The sequence below is a fragment of the Zonotrichia leucophrys genome, chromosome 1, assembly GCF_028769735.1.
Source record: "Zonotrichia leucophrys gambelii isolate GWCS_2022_RI chromosome 1, RI_Zleu_2.0, whole genome shotgun sequence".
Classification (NCBI taxonomy): domain Eukaryota; kingdom Metazoa; phylum Chordata; class Aves; order Passeriformes; family Passerellidae; genus Zonotrichia; species Zonotrichia leucophrys.
Window position 1 is genome coordinate 30,812,556 of NC_088169.1, and position 19,643 is coordinate 30,832,198.

General features: G+C 40.6%; 1 protein-coding gene across 1 annotated transcript; it reads left to right on the forward strand.

Annotated features, from left to right (window-relative positions):
* Positions 1-1,010: 1,010 nt before the first annotated feature.
* RNF149 (ring finger protein 149) lies at positions 1,011-18,709 on the forward strand. The gene is made up of 7 exons (XM_064710617.1): positions 1,011-1,608; positions 8,658-8,908; positions 11,740-11,808; positions 14,632-14,714; positions 15,182-15,278; positions 17,951-18,146; positions 18,503-18,709. Exons 1-7 carry the CDS (start codon positions 1,143-1,145, stop codon positions 18,559-18,561), a joined length of 1,221 nt encoding a protein of 406 aa, XP_064566687.1. The 5' UTR covers positions 1,011-1,142; the 3' UTR covers positions 18,562-18,709.
* Positions 18,710-19,643: the final 934 nt, after the last annotated feature.

Consider the following 19,643-nt stretch of genomic DNA (forward strand, 5'->3'; position numbering starts at 1 on the left):
CAGGGCGAGGTGTGGCCCGGAGGGTGCGGTGGTGACTCATGTAGCTTGACGCGTGTGTCACTGCCGGGGCTGCTGTGCAGGACCCGGGGCCGCCCCATGGCGGGGTCCGAGACCGAGCAGCCCCCGAGGGCTCGGTGGCGGGGGCAGGCGGGTGCGGGCAGGGGCAGTGGCCGCTCCGGGCCGGAGCCGCCTCAGGTTGATCCCCGTGGGCACCGGTTGCGTGCAGAAGGCCGGGGCCGAGCTGTGCTCCTTAAACAGCCCCAGCAGACCGGGGGCAATGGCCACCCTGGCGTGTATTAGAAATAGAGTGGCCAGCAGGGCTGGGGAAGTAATTCTCTTGTACTCAGCACTGGTGAGGGCACGCCTCGACGCTGTGTCCAGTTCTGGGCCCCTCAATTCAAGGATATGGAGGTGCTGGAATTGGTCCAGAGAAGGGCAGTGGAGCTGGTGAAGGGGCCGGAGCACTCGTCCCATAAGAGGCAGCTGTGGGAGCTGGGTTTGTTTAGCCTGGAGAAAAGGAGGCTCAGGGGAGACCTTGCCATTCTACAACCTCCGAAAGGAGGCTGTAGCCAGATGGGGGTCGGCCTCTTCTCCCAGGCAACCAGCGACAATACAGGAAGACACAGCCTGAAGCTGCACCAGGGTGGGTTCAGGTTGGATACTAGGAGAAATTTCTTTACAGAAAAGGTGTAAAACATTGAAGTGAGCTGCTCAGGGAAGCGGTGGAGTCACCTGGCCTAGGAGTGTTTAAGGAAAGACTAGACGTGGGACTCAATGCCATGGTCTAGCTGACATGGCGGTGCTCGATCACATGTTGAATTCGATTATCTCAAAGGTCTTTTCCAACCCAATTGATTTCAGACTCTGTAGCTGACGCCGGGGCGGCCCCAAGCCCCGCGCCGCCATTCGCCCCGCCCGCCTACCTAGTGTGGTGCCGCCCCCCCTCTCCCGGCATGCCGCGGGGCGGGGCGGCCTGGCCCGGCCCCCTGCTCGCCCTCAGCCGCGGCGGGCGGGCTCCGCCCCGGGCGGCACCGCGGGTACCTGCGCGGCGCGGGGCGGCCGCGGGGCAGAGTGCGCCGACGGCGGCGGTGGCCGAGCGACCTGCGCACGCTTCTCCTGTCCGCGGCGGGGGCGGCCGGGCCATGGTGCGTCGCGCCCGGCTGGCGCTGGTGGCGGCGGCGCTGGTGGCGCTGGGGGTGCCGCCGCCGCCGTGCGCGGGCGCCCGGGCGCTGGAGTGGTACACGGCGTGGGTGAGCACGGCCTACGTGGAGCCGCTCAGCAACCGCACGGTGCACGGCAGCACGGAGAGCGGCCGCTACGGGGACAGCTCGCCCAAGGAGAGCGCTCGGGGCCATGTGGGCATTCCCCGCGGCGCCTCGCCCCGCCACATGGAGGGCTGCGCCCCCGACACCGACTACGACGTGCCGCTGCCTCCCGGTGGCCGCGGGACCCCCGAGGGCGACCCGCCGACCTGGATCGCCCTGGTGGCCCGCGGCGGCTGCACTTTCAAGGACAAGGTCACCAACGCGGCGCGGAAGCGGGCGGCCGCTGTGGTCATCTACAACGAGGCCCGGTTCGGCAACAGCACCGTCTCCATGTCCCACCTGGGTGAGCTCCCCGCGCCCGCCGAGGGGTCGGGGGGATCGCTTTGTCTAACGCCGGCCCGCATCGCTGATGCGGCTCTGCGCGGTGAGGAGTGGGGATGTAGGGAGGCAGAAATCCCTGTAAAAACGGTACAGAAAACCGGGATTTTGTTTTCTCTTCCTGTAAGCCACGCTAGGGAAAAAGCCGGGACCGTCTTCTGTCTCCCAAGTTACGGGCCGGTGTCAGGGAGGAAATGCGGCACAGCCATCGGGACCGGCAGCCGTGTGGCAGGCTGGGGTGGGAGGCTTGGATTTCCTTTAGCGGTACCTTCTTGCCTGGTACCCTTTGGCAGGATGGCTCCAACCGTCACAGGTAGGCCGCTTTCTGCAGGCCGTGGGGAAACGCAGCAGATATCCCGGAGATGCCTTCAGGTGCTTTTGAAGGTACAGCTGTAGCTATTTGAGGATAGCTTTAGAACAGGCTTTGTTGTATTAGCTTCATCGTCCTCTCCTGCGCAGGTCTGTTGCGAGTGAGAGGGGTAAGCATCAGGTAATCCTTAAACGCTCGCAAATGCATTAGGAAAACTGAATCCTGGAGAAGGATGTTGGCTTGTCTCAGCGTACCACTGCTGCTGTGTAGCCTGCAGAAAGGTTCTGTGATTTTTGCTGATAGGAATCCAGATGTTTTGTCACCACAGTCCCCGCTTGGGCTATGACACAAAAGACTTGCTGAATTTTTATGGTTATGACAATATTAAATGCTTAAATCAAAAGGTAAAAAAAGCCTCAAAACTTGGCAGTTAAATATATTTGCTTTTGTAGATTTTTGAAAAACTAGGAGGTCCTCAGAGGAGGATGTGAAGACAAGGCAAACTAAGTAAAAAATTCTGTCAATATGTGCTTCACATGGTTTTGCTACAATGAGTTTATTAGTGCCCGGGCTCTCATTGCTAGTTGTGAGGAAGGGAAGGACCAGGGACTTGGGTGAAGTAAAGCCATAATGTGTTTCTAAAGGAAGCAAACTTATTTTCTTAGTGTAGTAAGCTGAAAATCTCAGCTAGGGAGCTGTTGCTGTGTTGCACGTGTGATTTATCTATTGGAAAACACGTCTGTCCTCTTGGAATACCCAGTGGCACCAACTGGGGGATTGGAATCATGATTATTGTTCTTAGCCTGCTGCTTGCTTGAGATCAGGCTGGCCCATTTCGTATTCTTAGTTCACTGTGAATGTGGAGGTGAGATGCTAGATAAAATGAACCTTTGGTTTTGATCCTAGGTGGTGATTAAGATACTTTGTTGTGTAATACTGCTTTCATCTGAAACAGTTTCTTTTTGTGTTTTCACCCTGTATTGGCCGATTAGTACAAAATCTTTTTCCTCATTCTTCTCTATTCCCCATTGTAACATCTCATAAATATTATTTGCTCTTTTGTTTAATTTTTTTCTGCTTCTCCCATTTTGCTTATTTTATAATTTTAAAAAAATTTCCCTTTTCTGCTGTCATCTTTGTGCTACAGAAGACCTTCTTGGGCTTAATACTCAGTTTTGGACTTCACAGTACGGTTACATCTGCCAGTGGTGTAAAGAGAAGTGCTCTCTGACTGCTTGTTGGGTTTTTTTCCTTGAATTGGCAGAATGTTGCTGATGAAAGTTCCACCTATGTAGAGAGTGTGATTTAGTATAGGGCATATGTACAATAATACATTTGTACTTATACTGACTTCATAAATGCAGGTTTGACCTTAGGATTGTTTGAATGGGATTATAATATATTGCAATATAATTACGAGCTGGGATGTAGTCATAAATGCTTGTTTCATGGTTGACACTTTCAGACATGCAAATGTTTAAACACTTTCAGTGCACTTTGGGAATAAGGGGAAGAGGTACTGTTAGTGTTTTAAGTCTTAGGTTATTTGGAGGGAGATGATGGAATGGTCTATGGAAGACTGGCAGGGAAGATTGTGTAAAGTAAAGCTATAGTTAACAGGATCTGCATTTTCATTTCTGTGAAGGGATTTGTGAACTGGCACATAAGGAAGCAAGCTTTCCTTCTGGGAGGAGTGCTGAGGATAAATACTCTGGGAAATCTGCAGTGCAGTTACCAAGGAGTGGAGTTACATGCATAAGTAAAATCCGCTTAATGCGTTTGCAATTAGTGGCACTGAAAATGATGTGAGATGGAACAGAGGTTATGGCTGGTAGAGATGCAGCCCAAATTATGTGAAGGTGAGAGACAGCTTTTGTGATCTCAGTGCCATCTTTCCATTCTCCTCCTGGAAAACCCACACTTTGAATTTTCTGGGATATATGTGATATATGTGTGCTATTTTTTGGTGTTCTTTTGGTGTTTTTAGGCATGTTTCACCCTGAGTAAAAAGAAAGGTTTTTGATTAGGTGAAGAAATGATTTCTTATAGCTAGTGTCAAAGTGTTTAAAAAAGGCAAATGTTCCAAATAATCTGTATTTTTAACCTTGTAATCTTCATGAGTGCAGTAAGTAGGGATTATAACTGAAATTTTGGAATAAGAGAGTTGAGAATTTCAATGTGTAGCCTTGAAATCCTGCCCCTTCTTCCAAAAGAAAGTTCTGCAAATGTGACTCTACTGATGCATCTCATTTCAAGCCTTTGCTCTCTGTCCAAATTACATTGTTCAAAATGCTGAATGACTCCTCTCCTTGAGGAAAGTAATAGTGACACAATTTCATGTGTGGCTGAGAATATTGTTTTTCCATTGAAAACCTCTCATTTTACCCAAATTACTTGGGCAGTTGTACTTCATTTACTGAATCTGAACGACATAAATTCAGACTTCAGTTTTACAGACTTGGCAGGCAGTCCTAACCCTGTTCATTTTTGGTGATGATGGTGAACTTAATACAATACAGAAGCTTCAAATTGCTTTCCAAAGCCAAAATAAATATTGCACCTAAATATTAGCTGGGAGTGGGTTGGAGAGGAATCTGGAGAGGCAAAGTGTGGAGTGTTGTAGAGACCAGACTGAGGAGAGCCAGAGGCTCGGTTCTGGTTCAGGAGTTAGGGGCAGCAGAGGTATATTGCAATGGAAAGAAAACAGGATCTTCTGGCTCTGTAGTTTTCCTGTTACACTTCATGCTGGGCACCCAAGCATCTCTGTGTCCCCCCCAAGCTAGGAGTTGGTGGTCCTGACCAGAACATAAGTTACTTTATTGTATGGAATGAAATGAGGTTTTGCTTGACACGCAGGGATGGGAGGCAGTGGCTGTAATAGTTTGAGGTAGGTCTGGATTAGGGCTTTAATTCGTGGTTTGTGGATTTAAGGGAAGCTTGGGACTTAATTTGAGTGTATGACTGGCTACATAATGAAAATGGTCTTTGATTTGCCAACATACATCCAACTGGTTCTTTCCTCCATTGTCATGTTTTTTTAATGCACATGTATTGGACAAAACAGATGTAAATTACCTTGTGCTCGTGATTCTGTAAGTCCTTGGCATCTCCAAAGCAGCAGAGTTGGAGTTATTTTGGCATGTAGTTCAACTCTTTGTTACACTGCTTGCAGCACTAGGCAGGATTCTCAAATGGTGCATAATCTCTGTATTACTGCTGTTTTCTACTGAAAGTTTCTGGTACTGTAACTGCTGAAAGGACAGTGGCTAGCTTTAGTAACACATGACTGTATGATGTTGAGCTAGTAATGCTGTTCTGAAGAAGCAGAAGTAACTGCTTATATCTGTCTTGTAGGTAAAATGCATATGTGTTGGAACTCAGGTGGAAGGAGTATGTGTACCAGTGGTTAAAAATCCTCCTTGAGGCAGGTGAAAATACAACATGAACCAGCGATTAGGTGAGATGAGTTTGGGGGAGATGGTTAAGACAAAGCTTGTTATGAGATTGTTAGAGTACTGTTAGCATTTGTTTGGAACAGGAGCTAAAAAGAATATTTGGTGTTAGTTGTGGCAGTATTAGTAGGGTGCCTGTGTTTAAATAAAGCAATGGACTGACCTTAAACATTTTTACTAAGATGGAGGAACCCTGGGAGCCTTTTGGCATTGCTCAGGAGGACAAAAAGAAGGGTGTGTCTGTGATCAGTTTCCAGATGACAGAAAAATATTTTCTTAATCTCCAAGCATGAATGGGAATAAATGTAGTTTGGTGTGGCTGCAATCAGCATCTCTACCTGTCCTACTTCTTCTTCATCAGTAGAGTTCTGGTTTTCTTTTGCAAGAAAATACTGGGAGTCATAGCAGTAAAACTGTCTACAATGGCAGGAAACATATCTTTTTCTTCAGAGTTCCAAATTTGCCCATTTTTGCAAGTATCCCAAGGATCAGCCTCCCCTGATAATGTTAAAAAGCACAGACCAAATTTTAAGTGGACCCAATTTCACTGAAGCATCAATCAAACCTAGAAAAAAAAATTGTTTACTCTAGCAGAGTAAAAATGTGATTATTTATTGTAAAACTAGGAGGTTATAGAAAGGCAAAGCCAATACAACATGCTTTGAGTAAATGCATATATGTGACACTTGAAGTTTTCTTTATGAATGTGATTTGAGGTGTCTGAGTTGTGTGGCAGTTGAAGAAGTTGATGGAATGACTCACCATCATTTCAGTCTTTGAATAATGAGTTTCAGAACAGCAGGCTAAAATTAGCAAGGAATGAGTTAAAACCCTTAGTGTTACAGGCTGCTCAGGGCAACTGCTTCTCTGGGACTGCTCTTGTTCCTTTTGTAATCATGGATTGCAATTATTCTTCTCTTCTTCCCCTTCTGTCTCATGACCTTCAAGGCTTCTGTGTTTAGTTGCATGTGTTTTATATGGCAGGTTCATCACCAAATCTTTAAAACTGTTAAAATACTTTTAATGGGTATTTATTTTAAAATGTTAATTCGAAAAGTGGAAGGTATCACACTGTCTAGAAGCCCTTGTCCAAAAGTAGCCTGACTTTCATTTCAAGGAAATAACTGTCTGATAGTTGGGCATTCTGGTGACAAAGCAGGGAAGGACAATACTTATTGTTGTGGGGGTTTTTAAATACCTCATCATTAGAAATAGTGCAGAGAATGAAGTGCAAGATTAAACTGATTTAAGATTTCAGGACTGAGGTGGAAATGTACTGATTAAAAATCTAGGCTGCCTCTAATCTTGAAATTTCCTTTTTTTCCTTAAGTTTGGATGAAGCCACATAAATCTTTCCAACACTTTGGTACTGTTCCCTGGCCATCTTTAGGCACCCCTCCTGTTATTTGTAACTCTTAAAATTGATGAAGGACAGGGGACCTAATTTCTTGATTTAGGTATGGGGATAGCAGTTGTTAGCAATGTAAGATAAATTCCCGCTTTCATATGTTTTTTCTTGCTAACTCCTTATGGAGTTGTGCAGGTCAGAGAGCAGAGAGTGTTTCACACTCCTCTCTGAGTTTCATGAGGCTCTCTGGTAGTGTTTTTGGTGTAACTGTAACTCTGTTAGGAAAAAAACACTTTTTTTGCTGGGTCTGGATCTGGCAGACACAGGTGTAATGTTTCTGGGATGGTTGTGTGAAGGTGAGGTTGAGAAGGGAGGTTTGTTCAGCTAATGCCTGGAACCTTTAGTTTTCATCCAGACCTAACTATATATGCCTTATGGAGGGAAGAGTTCTACATACACAAGTGAAACTTCTGCAAACTTCTTGGTAGCAGAGTGGCCAGACTGAAAAGCTGTCACAACCTGACAGCTTTTTTCCTTCCTCAAATAAAGAAATTTGGTTTAAATAGTTCAGGCAAATAACTTTGTCTTAGTAGGCAGAGGTGGCTGAGGCCAGAATGCAGCTTTGAATTTTGAAAATCCCCATTTGATGTGATGCTATAAATAAGGAAGCCATTTCTTCTGGCATAGCTTCTCTGTAAGGAATCTAACACAGCCAGAAGAGAATAAGGCTTTAACCCTTCAGGGGGAGGTTTTGTTGCAGGTAGGTAGTCTTTTGTGAATCTAGAAAAGATAGCTGTAACATTACAGCTTTAGATTTTCAGCTAGGAAAACCCCTCTATTTCTTCCTTTCTCTCTGAATCAAGACTAGTCTCACTTTTTCTCAGAGGGAGGAGAGCAAAGTATGAAGCAGTGACTTACCAAGGTGGCAGCAGTGTTGGTACACACAAAGAACTATTCAAATAGAAATAGAACAGTGAAAATGTGACACTTTTAATAGGTACTTTTGTTTGTAATTTGTTTTGTAATACTTGGGCTAGCTATTTCTGAGAGTACTGGGTATTCTTCCAGAAAAAAAAAAATGGAATAAAACACTAGTCACAGAGGCCTTTGGATTTTGCTAGTTGGTCTTGGTAGTATCTTACTGATTTTGGTGGCAGTGTGTTGCCTAAAGGTTTTGGGGTTTTTTTTTTGAAATTAGGTTTCTTTCATATGAATTGAGAGCTCTAGACTTCTAATAAATTAGAAAAATCCTTTTGTTCACTGCCCCCAAAAGAGTCACAAAGTATTTCTTGACAAGTCCTTGTCATGAAGTCTCGTTACATTTTGAATATTTAGTATTAAAGAATCTGTAAGTATTTCAATGTTTAAAATGATTTCTTATTCAATTTATTATTCAATATATGAATATTTTTCTCTTTTGGTTATATATCCAGTGTAATTGGGCTGTAGATTCAGATTCCAACTAAATTGAAGTGTCTCTCTGTGATGCTCACATACTGTCTCCATCTGCAACTAAAATTCCCACGCTGACAAATGAAAGACCAGCTGTTCCTGAGCTGCAAGCTAGAACTGAAACTGCTTTGAGATGGCTCGTGTGTGACTCGTGTGGTTTTTTGCATGGTTCCACATCTTACCTCGCTGTGGAATGATGACGATAGGCCTTGAGCAGTAAAGATGCATCTGTTGAACTTTATCTTGTGTTTGAGAGTTCTTGAAAGTAAATAAAGGATTCTTTATTGGTAAACTTTGTATCAATTCTGCTGTGCCTGAAAATAAGCACAGGAGGCTTTCCTATAACTTCTCATGCTGATCTTAACTGAAGAGGCTGAATTAACCTCAAGCATGAGCACCTACATTTTTACTGTGACTGCTGACTTTTTTTCTCTTTTTATTCTCTCCCACAGGGACAGGAAATACAGTGGTGATAATGGTTGGCTATCCAAAAGGAATAGAGATACTGGAGCCAGTCCGAAGAGGGATTCCAGTGACGATGAGCATTGTTGTTGGCACACGACATGTGCAGGAATACATTAGTGGGCAATCAGTTGTGTTTGTAGCCATTGCCTTCATCACCATGATGATTATATCCCTTGCCTGGCTCATCTTTTACTACATACAGCGTTTCCTCTATACGGGATCACAGTTTGGAAACCAGGTAAATGGAGCTAATGGCACTTTAGAGTATTTACCTCCTTCCTTGTGTCAAATCAGTTGCCTAAAACTTTGATTGTTTATTGGAGCGTTCTTGAAGATCTGTGTCTTCTTCCTATTTTGCTAACTGTGAATGCTGCTCAGCAACAGTCAGTGAGGCTAATAAGCACTATGGTAATTGGCATCACAAGTTTGACTAGTTATAATTATTAGATGCTCATATGAAGTAATGAGAAATACATTTAGCCACTTGTCAACAACAGCTTCTTACGTGATCTGTCACCTAACTGAACTTCCTTCCTTTTGACACGAAAAGTTATTTTCATTCTTCCGTAATTTTCATTTTGAAAGTACTAACTTCACTAACCAGACTTTTTTAATGGAAGGAGACCATGGTAAGTTTTTCTTTTTAAGTTATCTTATAAAACCTACAAGTTCTTCAGGGTGGACTTTTTAGTTCTAAAGTTTTCATAAAACTACTTTTGGTACTTGTAATTCTACAACTCCACTGTAGAGTTATTGAATTACAGCAGCCTAGAAGGTGTATGTGTGGTGAGATTCAGCTCTCTTGGGCTACTCAAGGTCCTGAGAACAGTGAGAGTACTGAGGAGGTTTGGAAGGAGTAATTCTGCTCCTTATTTGCCCTTCTCACATTTCTGTACTAAGAAGAAAGAAAAAGCCAGCTTTATTTTTTTCCCCTGAGGAAAGTACTTCATCATAGAACCACTTAGGCTGGAAGGGACCTTTGGACTCCTACAATCAAGAGAGCAATTTATATGGAGTTGTTGAGGATGCAAATCCATCTGAATTTTGAAAATACCTTAGACTGGTGCTTACCTCTGCTTTTCAGCTACTGCAGATAGGTTCTTCCATGATCGTCAGCAGCTCTACCGTTTGCAGGTTCTTTTATTTTTTAGCCTCAGTTCAGGAAAAAATATTGCTTCAACTAGTGCTTAGCATGTGGACTTCTCCTGCCTTTTCCTTGATGATGTAAATTCTACCTTTGGGGGAGGAAGGAAGGGATTTTTGTTCACTTTCATAAGTCTGAACTCTGTTTAGGACTTAGAGGACTCTTCTAGGAAAATACTTAATTTCTCTTTTCAATAACTGAGGATAACACACGGGACTTCTGTATTGGTTGACCTTGTGGTCTCCCTGAAATTTTTTTTTCCTAGAGTCTTTTTTACTAAGCTTTAAATCTTAGCATTTACTTTCTGAGAATACTTTTGGGAAAAGAAAGTTTTTGAGAAGCATTTATAGAAAAGGGATGTGTTTCTGTGTTGTAATAGTTGTTTGGTGGAGAAAGTTCCTTCTTCCTGTTGCCTTTTAAATAGTTCACACAGAGGAAACTTCGTGTGCTTTATGAAGCATCATATTGTGTACTTTAGTTTTAAGGATATGAATGTGATGTTTCTAAGAAACTTGTGCCACAGACTCTTAATAGAATTTTGCTCTTGTCATCCAAATGCCAGTAGATTTTGCCAGTGCTTGTCATCCGAATGCCTCTTAAACAAATGGAACTGTCTAGCATTAGAATGTTATGCCCTATTCTCAATTCTTTCTTTTCTAAAAAAGCCATCGAAAATAAAAATGATGCAAAATTGGAAAGTTTTGATGATATTAGTCGAGATGTATTATTAAGAGTCTTAAAGGAATTTTGGAAACAAAAAGCCACTTTCTAACCCAAATCCTGTTTTGCTTGGCTTATGGACTCAATTAAAACTAAAACTTGTGAGTTCAATATTTTGTGCTTTAAAGCAAGCTGCAGTGTAACTGCTAACTGAAGATGGGTATCTTAAGATTTATTCTAATACCAGTTTAGCAGTAAATTATAGAAGATCTTCTTGGTACTGAAGATGAAAACAGGACTGTGCAGAAAACCCTGAAGAGGCAGAATAGGCTTCTGCTGCTGGTTTTGTCCATTTCTGGGAGACCTTTCAGACTACTTATCTTTAACACCATAAAAATTTTAAAAAATCACAATTTTCAGAACTATACATTTGTAAAATTATATATGTCATCATAATTCTTACAGAGTGCCATTGTGGGGCTGGGGTTTTTATTCCTTTGTGCTGTTTTTTTACTGAGGGCTGCTGCTAGACAGGTCAGCATCTGTCAACTGGGAATGTTTCGTTTCTCAGTTTCTTGCAGTGGCTAGCACTTTGTCTTGGATTACAGTACTGCTTTCTTATCTTGCTTCCCCTCTAAGCATAATTATACTGCATAGAAGTCCAGTATGGTGCATCATGTCTGTAAAGCCTTTCTTGTCACCTCCTTTGCATAATGTGTCCTTTGAGTGCAAAGCTTTGTCCAGTGCAGGAGACAGTGTTTAGCTGAGGGGAAGTATTAATAGCTACAAGCAGCCTTTTGACCTGCTGGTCAGCTGTAGGCTGCCTGGCAGGATTCCACCTTCTCCCAGGCTGCTGCAAAACGCACGGCGTGCTTGCTCATGGGCTTGCCTAACTGGAAGGTCTGGTTCTATGGCTGTTGTTACAGCTCTGCTCGCCTCTGGAGCCTGCACGGGTTTGAGCTTTGCTGTGTGGGAAGGGCCTTAGGGCCGGCAGGGCAGGCGGGATGCGGGGCTGTGACCGCCAGTGTGCTCAGCTAACCCACACGGCTGGGGCTGCTCCCGCCAGCAGGGCGCTTACAGAGCCTCTGGGGTGCAGCTTACTGCTGCCTGCAAAGGTTTTATAAACGAATTCATTGCCCAGAGATCAATGCAATTGTTTAGATGTATTTAGAAGATTCAGTAATCCACCTGGAAAGTATTTAAAAACTTGGAAATATAATTCCTGAAACTACTGTCTATACTAACACTTAAAATCTTATTTCAAGGGGCATAGAAAAGAAACCAAGAGAGCCATCAGCCAGCTTCAGCTGCATACAGTGAAACGTGGAGAAAAGGTAATTCAGTGTCTCTGGTTATTGCTGTAAGTTTTAAAAATGCTTGTAATGTTTTCAAAGAATTTAAACTAAAATTAGCACAACATAATTGCACTGTTACATACAATTCTAGGCTTATGTCAGGGCCTATGCTTAAAAGGCAGAATTTAAAATGAAGGAGTCAAATTTGAACTACTTATGAAATTGAGGCTGCTTTGTTGCAAATAATATCTGGTTATCCAGAATGATAGGGGACTGGTACTGTAGAGATGAGGAAACATTTGTTATCTTTTCAGCACTTGAAAACATCAACAAGTGGATTGCAAAATACTTCCTCACAGTTCTTAGAGCTGATGTAATGTTCTGTGTTCTTAAAAGAACATTCATCACCTTATTGATCAGAAGGCCGTAAAAATATAAAAAGCTTTTAAAAATAAAACACTTGTTTCATCTTTTGACATATAATATGTTAAGGAGCTGTGTAGGCTTAACCTGAAGCATAAATTTTTTAAAATATATTTCTATGTTATGAAATATAGCTAATCTAAAAATTAAAAGTTTTCAGGAAGTTGGCTTTGACAGCGTATGGCCTTAACTCAGCTGTATTAGAATAACTGAAGTAGAAAAGCCAACATTTTGAAAGAAAATATTTTAGTTGGAGTTTCAGGAGTGCTGATCCTAGATGCAAAATTAGCTTCTGACTAGATTGCTGCTGCTACATAGGAATTTTTCCCCTTCAACCCTTGTCTTACTTGATGAGTTTTTATTTAAGGACTAATTTATTTGGAGATGAAAAACAAGGATTAGGTTATTTTTAAGTCGATGAATAAAATCAAAGTGAGAAAGGACATTGATATGTAAAAACTTTAAAAGAAGGAGTCTAGCAGAAGCTGTTCCGTTCAGGTCATGTGCTACAGAGGATATGTCCTTCATTTAGTAAAGCAATTTTGAAACTTAAACTTAAAAAATTTTAAAAGGGTCTTTGAACTTCCTTGCCTTTTCCTTCTATGCTTTCAACATGCTTAAATAGTGTTTTACAAATATTTCTTACTTTTTATTAGATTATTTTTTGATGGAGTTTAGCATATATTTCAAGCTGTGAACAGAGGGATATTCATACTTCAGTTCATACAATAGTGACATTAGAGATCAAGAAAGACAGAATTGAACCCAAACTTGTGCAAAGCACAATGTCAGCGTAGGAAGAAAGGGATGTAGAAGGGTCATGATGTATGTTAAAAACCACACAGAAGATGTTAAGAGCTTTTAAAATTGATGTTCAGTAAGATCCTCCAAAGAAGATTTGTATTGTGTGATTTTTGCATTATACAGGGAGTTCCTTCCAATAAATAGACCCTTGATTAAAGTAAATAAAATGGGGGAATTTGTTGTTACACCTTATGCTGATTATTCCTATGAGTGCCACATTCATTAAGAAGAGTAGAATGAGAAAAGGTTAGAGTCTCTCTGTTAAAATAGAGCTTTTGTGTGTGGTAGATCTCATTAATTTGAATGATTTGAAATCAACCAGCTATCAGCAAATTTATGTAACTTACTGATGCAGAGGTATTTTTGTGAACTAGTAAAAATTTGTCTGGATATTTGTCCTGTCTTACTCTGTAAATGTACATTTTTCTTTAAATATTTCCTTTCAGACATTTAAAAAGAGTCTGTTTCTTTTGTTGTGATGCAGTACAGTTATCCCCACTTGAGGTTGAGATATTTAACTAAAAATAGGTCATATATTAAAAGTGTATTTACTATCATGTAGATTTTTCCTGAGAAGCTTATGGGATTATTGTAAAATGGACACTCATTTGAGTATGTGCTACATATGGTGTGCTTGGATTTTGCCTCTTGTACAGAATGAAGGATAACTTGTTATAGAATAAGCACTTAACTTTGCTTACATAAAAAAAACCAGACTTAATGTGATTTATTTGGGAATTCAAGGCATTAATTGTGTAAATTGATAGCATGCAAAGGAGGGAAATATTGGCCTTGAACTTTAAAGTTTCCTTGCAGAACTAATGAGTTTAAATGTTTGTGTTGAAACTGAAGTACTTTAGTAAGTTGTAAATCAAAAATACTAATTTTTTTGGGGATGAAAGCAGAGGAGTTTTCCCACTGTCTGTTCTTCTAATACTTAGAATTTATGCAGCCCAATTAAAATTGGATTATTTTTCTTGTATTTGGAGCTATCCATCATATTTACACTGCAACTCTAAGCATGGCTTCAAGAAGACAGTGAGACCTGTTAGAAAAGATATTTAACCCTTAGATAAAAGTAGAAGTGGGGAAATTATGTTCTGTCTAGTGTGAACTTGGAGGAAGATTTTAAACCCAAATTGCATACTTGTGTTCTCTTCTGGCTATGAAGGAATATCTGCTAGGATGTGGTAGAAGAAGTAAAAAGGTGAAGAAGAGGTTTGTGGGATTCAACCCCCAAAATCTCTTCCTGCTCTTGGAAATCTTTGGGACTGCTAATTCAGGATTAGGTTGCACACTTTGATTTGTGCTGATCTCTTAAAGTGTTTTCATCTTGTAGCTACCTTCAACTGAAACATTCCTGTGCTCCCATGAACAAAGCCAATGTGTGAGACTTATTGAGTTACTTAGGATGCTATGTATAGTTATTTAAATTAGAAAATCTGGGTTTGGCTGCTTATAGTATTTGATAACTTGATCAAATCACCTCTTGATAGAATCTCAAATTAAATGAGGTAGATTTTTTTTTTGCTATACCCTTTGATATATTTTGCATTCTTTGAAGCTAGCTATTACACAAAGCTTGTTCTGTAATGAGTGTGAATGTTATACACTTAAATGTGTTGTCATATTTAGGGTTTAGATGTTGATGTGGAAAACTGTGCTGTGTGTATTGAGAACTACAAACTGAAGGACACTGTCCGAATTCTGCCATGCAAGTAAGTTGTCATAATTATTCTTTACTCTTTAGCATGTTTTTCTGAAGAAATGGGATGAATTTCCTATAAATTCTTCTGAACCTCTGGTGCCAGAGCTGAAGCTGCAATTTGTATGGCCTGTTAAATGTTGAAGGGCATTGTGAGGCCATGTAGCACTTCATATGTATGTGGGGGCAAGGGAGCAATTGGGAGAACTGTAGGGGTGAAGTAGAGCTTGATTAAATTAGAACTGTACACTGTTGAACTGATACCTGCATGGTGTCTTTGTGGTTATTAGCATCTCCTCTTCAGAAAGCTGGCATGAACCAAAGGTTTCCAGAACCATGTCTGTACTAGTAAATTGAGCAGCAGCTAATTGTCAAGATTATAAAGGAAAGGTTTATTTTTAATGTGTTAACTTGCACACTGTTTGAAGGAGGGATGTGTGGCTTTCATGATAAGTTTTAAAGAGCATTTCTTTTCTTTAGGCACATCTTCCATAGAACATGCATTGATCCTTGGCTTTTGGACCACCGAACTTGTCCAATGTGTAAACTAGATGTTATCAAAGCTCTGGGATACTGGGTATGTTGCACACTACTTTAATCTTCAAAGCAGAAGTACAGTCTAGGAAGCAAACTTCATGTAACTGTTCAGAATGAGAGCAGCTGTTATTTGACAAGACTTGAGAAGCTGGGCAAAGATGCAAAGAGTAATTGAATGAGAAGGGAAAATAAGGGAATTTTATGGGCAAGAGCTTAAATATATTGAGCAGCTTATGAGTCTTCTTTGATAACCAGTATTTTCTATCTCCATCTGATGATGTTAAGGAATTTGAAGCAGAGGTGAGACTGTTTGCTCAGGCTGCAAAAATATAACTGAATTAAATAAATCTAGAACATATATTTGATGTTGTTGAGAATGTGATTCAGAGGAAGAAATTATAGTTTTTCTACATGGAATGTTTTCATGTGTACTTCCACATATGCCCCATGATTTATCCCTGTAAATGAGCTGGTACTTAAAACCTTCCTAAAGACATTCACCAGTAATTGGTTAAGTAGAGAAAATGATGTGCTCTCATTTCTTTCTGACAGCACCAGAAAAGAGAGATGAAGACACATGCGGTAGGTTACTCAGTCACTGTTGATAAATAGTCTTGAGTTCCACTAAAATGCTATAGGCAAGAATATACCTCTCTTATCTCCTACTGATCTACAGAGATCTCTAGAAAATAGAGCTGGCTTTTTGGTTTCAGGGTCTTTCCTTTCATACTCTAGGTCTGTGTTTTGACTACCTTTTCTCTTACTTCATTGTAGAGACTTGCCAGATCTGTGGAAGAATGTTAGGAGTTACTATTTTGTTTTGGTAAATGGGGCCAATACTCTTGCTATGTAATATGTATATACCAGATTTTGATGCTTCTGTGAGTTAAGTCAGACTTTACCTGGGAGTTGCAATCTCGTTGTCACGTGGAATAGCTATTGCTACTTTAAGATTGTTATATTAGCAGCTTGGTTTCTGCCCACATCGAATTCTGGGGGTTGATGTATCTTGTGTTATATGCAGAAGGACTTATCTTTTTGAATACAGGCTGGAAACTGAAATACTGACACCTTCAGAATAATTATATTCCCTGAATTTGTGCTGTTGCAGAGGATACTGGTACTAAGCCCAACCAGGAGCAGTAATAACTCCTCTGCTTTTTGGCTAAAATGATTTTTGGAAAGCAGATTGAATGGGATTATGTTAAATAGAGAAATCCAGTTCATTTTTCTAATGAAATGAGGCAAATGGATCCTGTGTTTGCATCAGTTGTTCAAGTCTCACTGAAGCTAATAATGTGGGAAACCATTCAGGAATTTTCTTCGAGCGTAGTTTTCAGTTTGATCCAGGTTGCCCAGTCTAGTCTGTGGAGCGATTGCCTGAATTTTTTTACTGATGTGAAGAAAAGAAATGCAAAGAGCAAGGCAGCTTCTCTCAGCACTGTGCTCTGAACCTACAGCAAAGAATGTGCAGCCTTATAGAAATATACTAAACCATCTGCAGAGGCTCAAGGCTCAGTTCAGTTATGGACAACAAATACTTCAGATGCTTTCACGTTTTTAAAGGCTTGAAGTAGAAAAAAGTCACTAAGTCCTATGACGTGGCTTTTGTAAAGAGCAGATTTCAGTGATGTGGTTCTTCATTATGCTATTTTTTATGAGAGAAAGAACTGCATTTCAGCATGTCTGACTGATTTTGTAGAGCATTACTTAATTTTGTAGTTTCAGTTCTTATTTAACTGTTTAAGTTTAGGAAACTAAATCATTAATGCCCCCTCCCGTCTGCAAATGTAAAGATTGTGTTCAATTGTATCATGTCTGTAGCTCATTAAAATTCAGTATGTTTTAAATTATGCTGATTTGATGCTAAAGAAAGAATCAGCCCAGAATTTCTTAAATTTTAAGATGGGCCTTTGCTAGTTGTTTGAAGAAGGAAAAAGTACTTGCTAGTAAGCAAAAAGAATAGCTATTTAAACTGCAATATAATTGCTTATGTATAATTAACATCAGTATATCTGTGGCAATGACGGTAGTCTGTTTAATTGTAGAAACAGAACTGTATGTATAGAACTTTGATCCATTCTGAAAATTAATTCAGAGTTGTATAGCTTGTGCTATACTACAGGTGAAATAGATCCCTTTGCCTGTGATGCAGATGTTGCATTCCTGCAAAGTGACAAGCCTAATCTACTCTGTCTGTGTTTTTGGAACAGACTTAAAGTTAGGCTGGAGATAGAGGAGGACAGAATTTGGTTCTGATGTAAATGTTTGTTCAACCTAGTACAAAAAAAAACCTGGCCATCTACTATAGTGAAAAAACAAGTCTTGGAGACTTCTGCAAACTCAAGGAATTAATAGGTTTCCTCGGTGGAGACTTTGTATGTGCTGAGCCTGCTCCTAGCCTTCAGCAATACTGTTGCTTCAGTGCTGAAGTAATCCATCCAAAAGGCTGACTGGGTGGACTTCTCCTGTTTCTGCTCTTGGCTTTGTGGTGGCTTTGGAGAAATGGCTTCTCTTTTGGTTGGCTTTCCTTCTTGCAGTCAGACAATAACCTTGAAAGTGGACAATATCAACACTATTCCCAGGAGTGCACATGTAATAGCTAAAAAATGGTCTTTTTTCCAATAAGGTGAGGTTACAAAAGGTGACACGGAGGAATGTTGAAGTCTGATGGTAGACACAGGTGACAGTTAAATATGTTTACTTTTGAAGGGGGACCCTGAAGATGTACTTGAAGTCCCAATACCTGAATCCATAAGTGGCAGCGTTTCAGTCGGAAGTCTGAGTATCGCTTTGCAAGATGATGACAGAAACGAAGTGAGCGAATTGTCAGCTTCCTCCACTAATGAGTCTGTATTGCAGTGTACCAGCTTAAAAGAGGATGCAGGGGAAACCACAGCATTGCTTGGTAAGTAATTCAGTGTTTCACTGCACAAATCTTAGCACTAGGCATTGCATTAGAAGCCCTTCTCTAGCTGGTGTGAGCAGTTAGTACTGCAGTGCAGAGCAGACTGAGTGGTGTCACTACTGGTCTTGAAAAAAATACGAGCAGATTTTCAAGGAACTCTGTCAAGCAACAAATAACTGGACTTGGGTGAAAGAAAGATGTAAGCAGTGTCTTGAGAGGATTACCCAGAGAATCTCAAGAACCTGAGGCACATATGAGTATGAAATTTTTAGCCAGGGTATGGATTAATGTAACAGATAAAGCATATTAAAATGGTAAAACAACAAACAATTTTTCTTTTAATTCCTGATTTCTAGATGTGGATGCCAGTAATAACCGGCATGGAGAACATCTATCTAATGGAAATTCCCACTGAACTGCTTCATGGAAGATATCTTGAATAGACTGTTGAAGAACTATTATTTTTTATTTAATTAGTATGGACTTTTGTCTAGTGAACAGAAAAAAATAACAATGTAAATTATTTTACCTTTCAAACTTTTCTAGCTGGTGTTCCAAAAGGGCTAATAACTAAGAATTTTGTACACAGGAGGATTTTATAAAACCTCCTCTGGATGTCTCATCCTAAAAAAAAATGCAATAACCCTTTTTCTGTAAGCATTGTTGCAATGTCATTGTGTTCCAGAGGGCTGTAACAAAGATGAAGACTAGGCAGTGAAAATAATGTAGACTGTGTAATGGTTAAATATTTTGGATGCACTATTTACATTCAGTATGTACACATGAAGAACACTTACAAGCTACGACTATTAAAATGTTCTGAAAGTTCTGAACTGTTGTAATTGGAGATGAATATTCTCAGAAAAGACATTAACCTTGAAGGAATCAAATAACTTAATGGATATGTTGCATATCCTTTTCTTGTGATGGAAAAATTGCTGGTTGCAGCATGTAACAAATACTTATTCTGTCTTGTAATGTGTTCTACTCAGAGTGGATGCTGAGAAAAGGAAACCTTCTCCATCTTGCTAGCTTTCTATACTGAATTTGGCAGTAATAGGTTGTGCTAGGTGGTCTTCACGTGCTGAGCATGTAGACATTTAGTATATGCACACTGGTTACCTCTTTCAATCTTAAAACAGAGGTAAAGGGCTAATTATGGCTAAAATACATTTACTAGTCTATTTATAAGAATTTACATAATTTCTTCTTGCTCCTGTTCCCATCCTGACCCACTTTATGTACAAATGGAAACGGTTTCTTAAGAAATACAAAGGTTGGGTTTGTTTTGCTTTTATTTTCCTTTGCATAGAGATGTTGGAATTGTCTTGGATATTCCACATTAGGAGTTTTGACTGGGTTTGCCATTAGCTTTTATTCCTTTCTTTTAGATTAGCAGTACTGTGCCTTATAGTAAAACACTTAAGAAATCTGAAGCATCTGAGAGTAAATATAAACCCTGGCATTTCCCATTATGACCTCTTATTCAAATATTTA

What these genes read in the sequence shown, in the direction of transcription:
- RNF149 (XM_064710617.1), top strand. Translation starts at nt 1,143, where the DNA reads ATGGTGCGTCGCGCCCGGCTGGCGCTGGTGGCGGCGGCGCTGGTGGCG. An exon ending in CAGTGAAACGTGGAGAAAAG is followed by an intron (nt 11,809 to 14,631) that starts GTAATTCAGTGT and finishes TGTCATATTTAG; the next exon opens with GGTTTAGATGTTGATGTGGA. An exon ending in TCAAAGCTCTGGGATACTGG is followed by an intron (nt 15,279 to 17,950) that starts GTATGTTGCACA and finishes TTACTTTTGAAG; the next exon opens with GGGGACCCTGAAGATGTACT.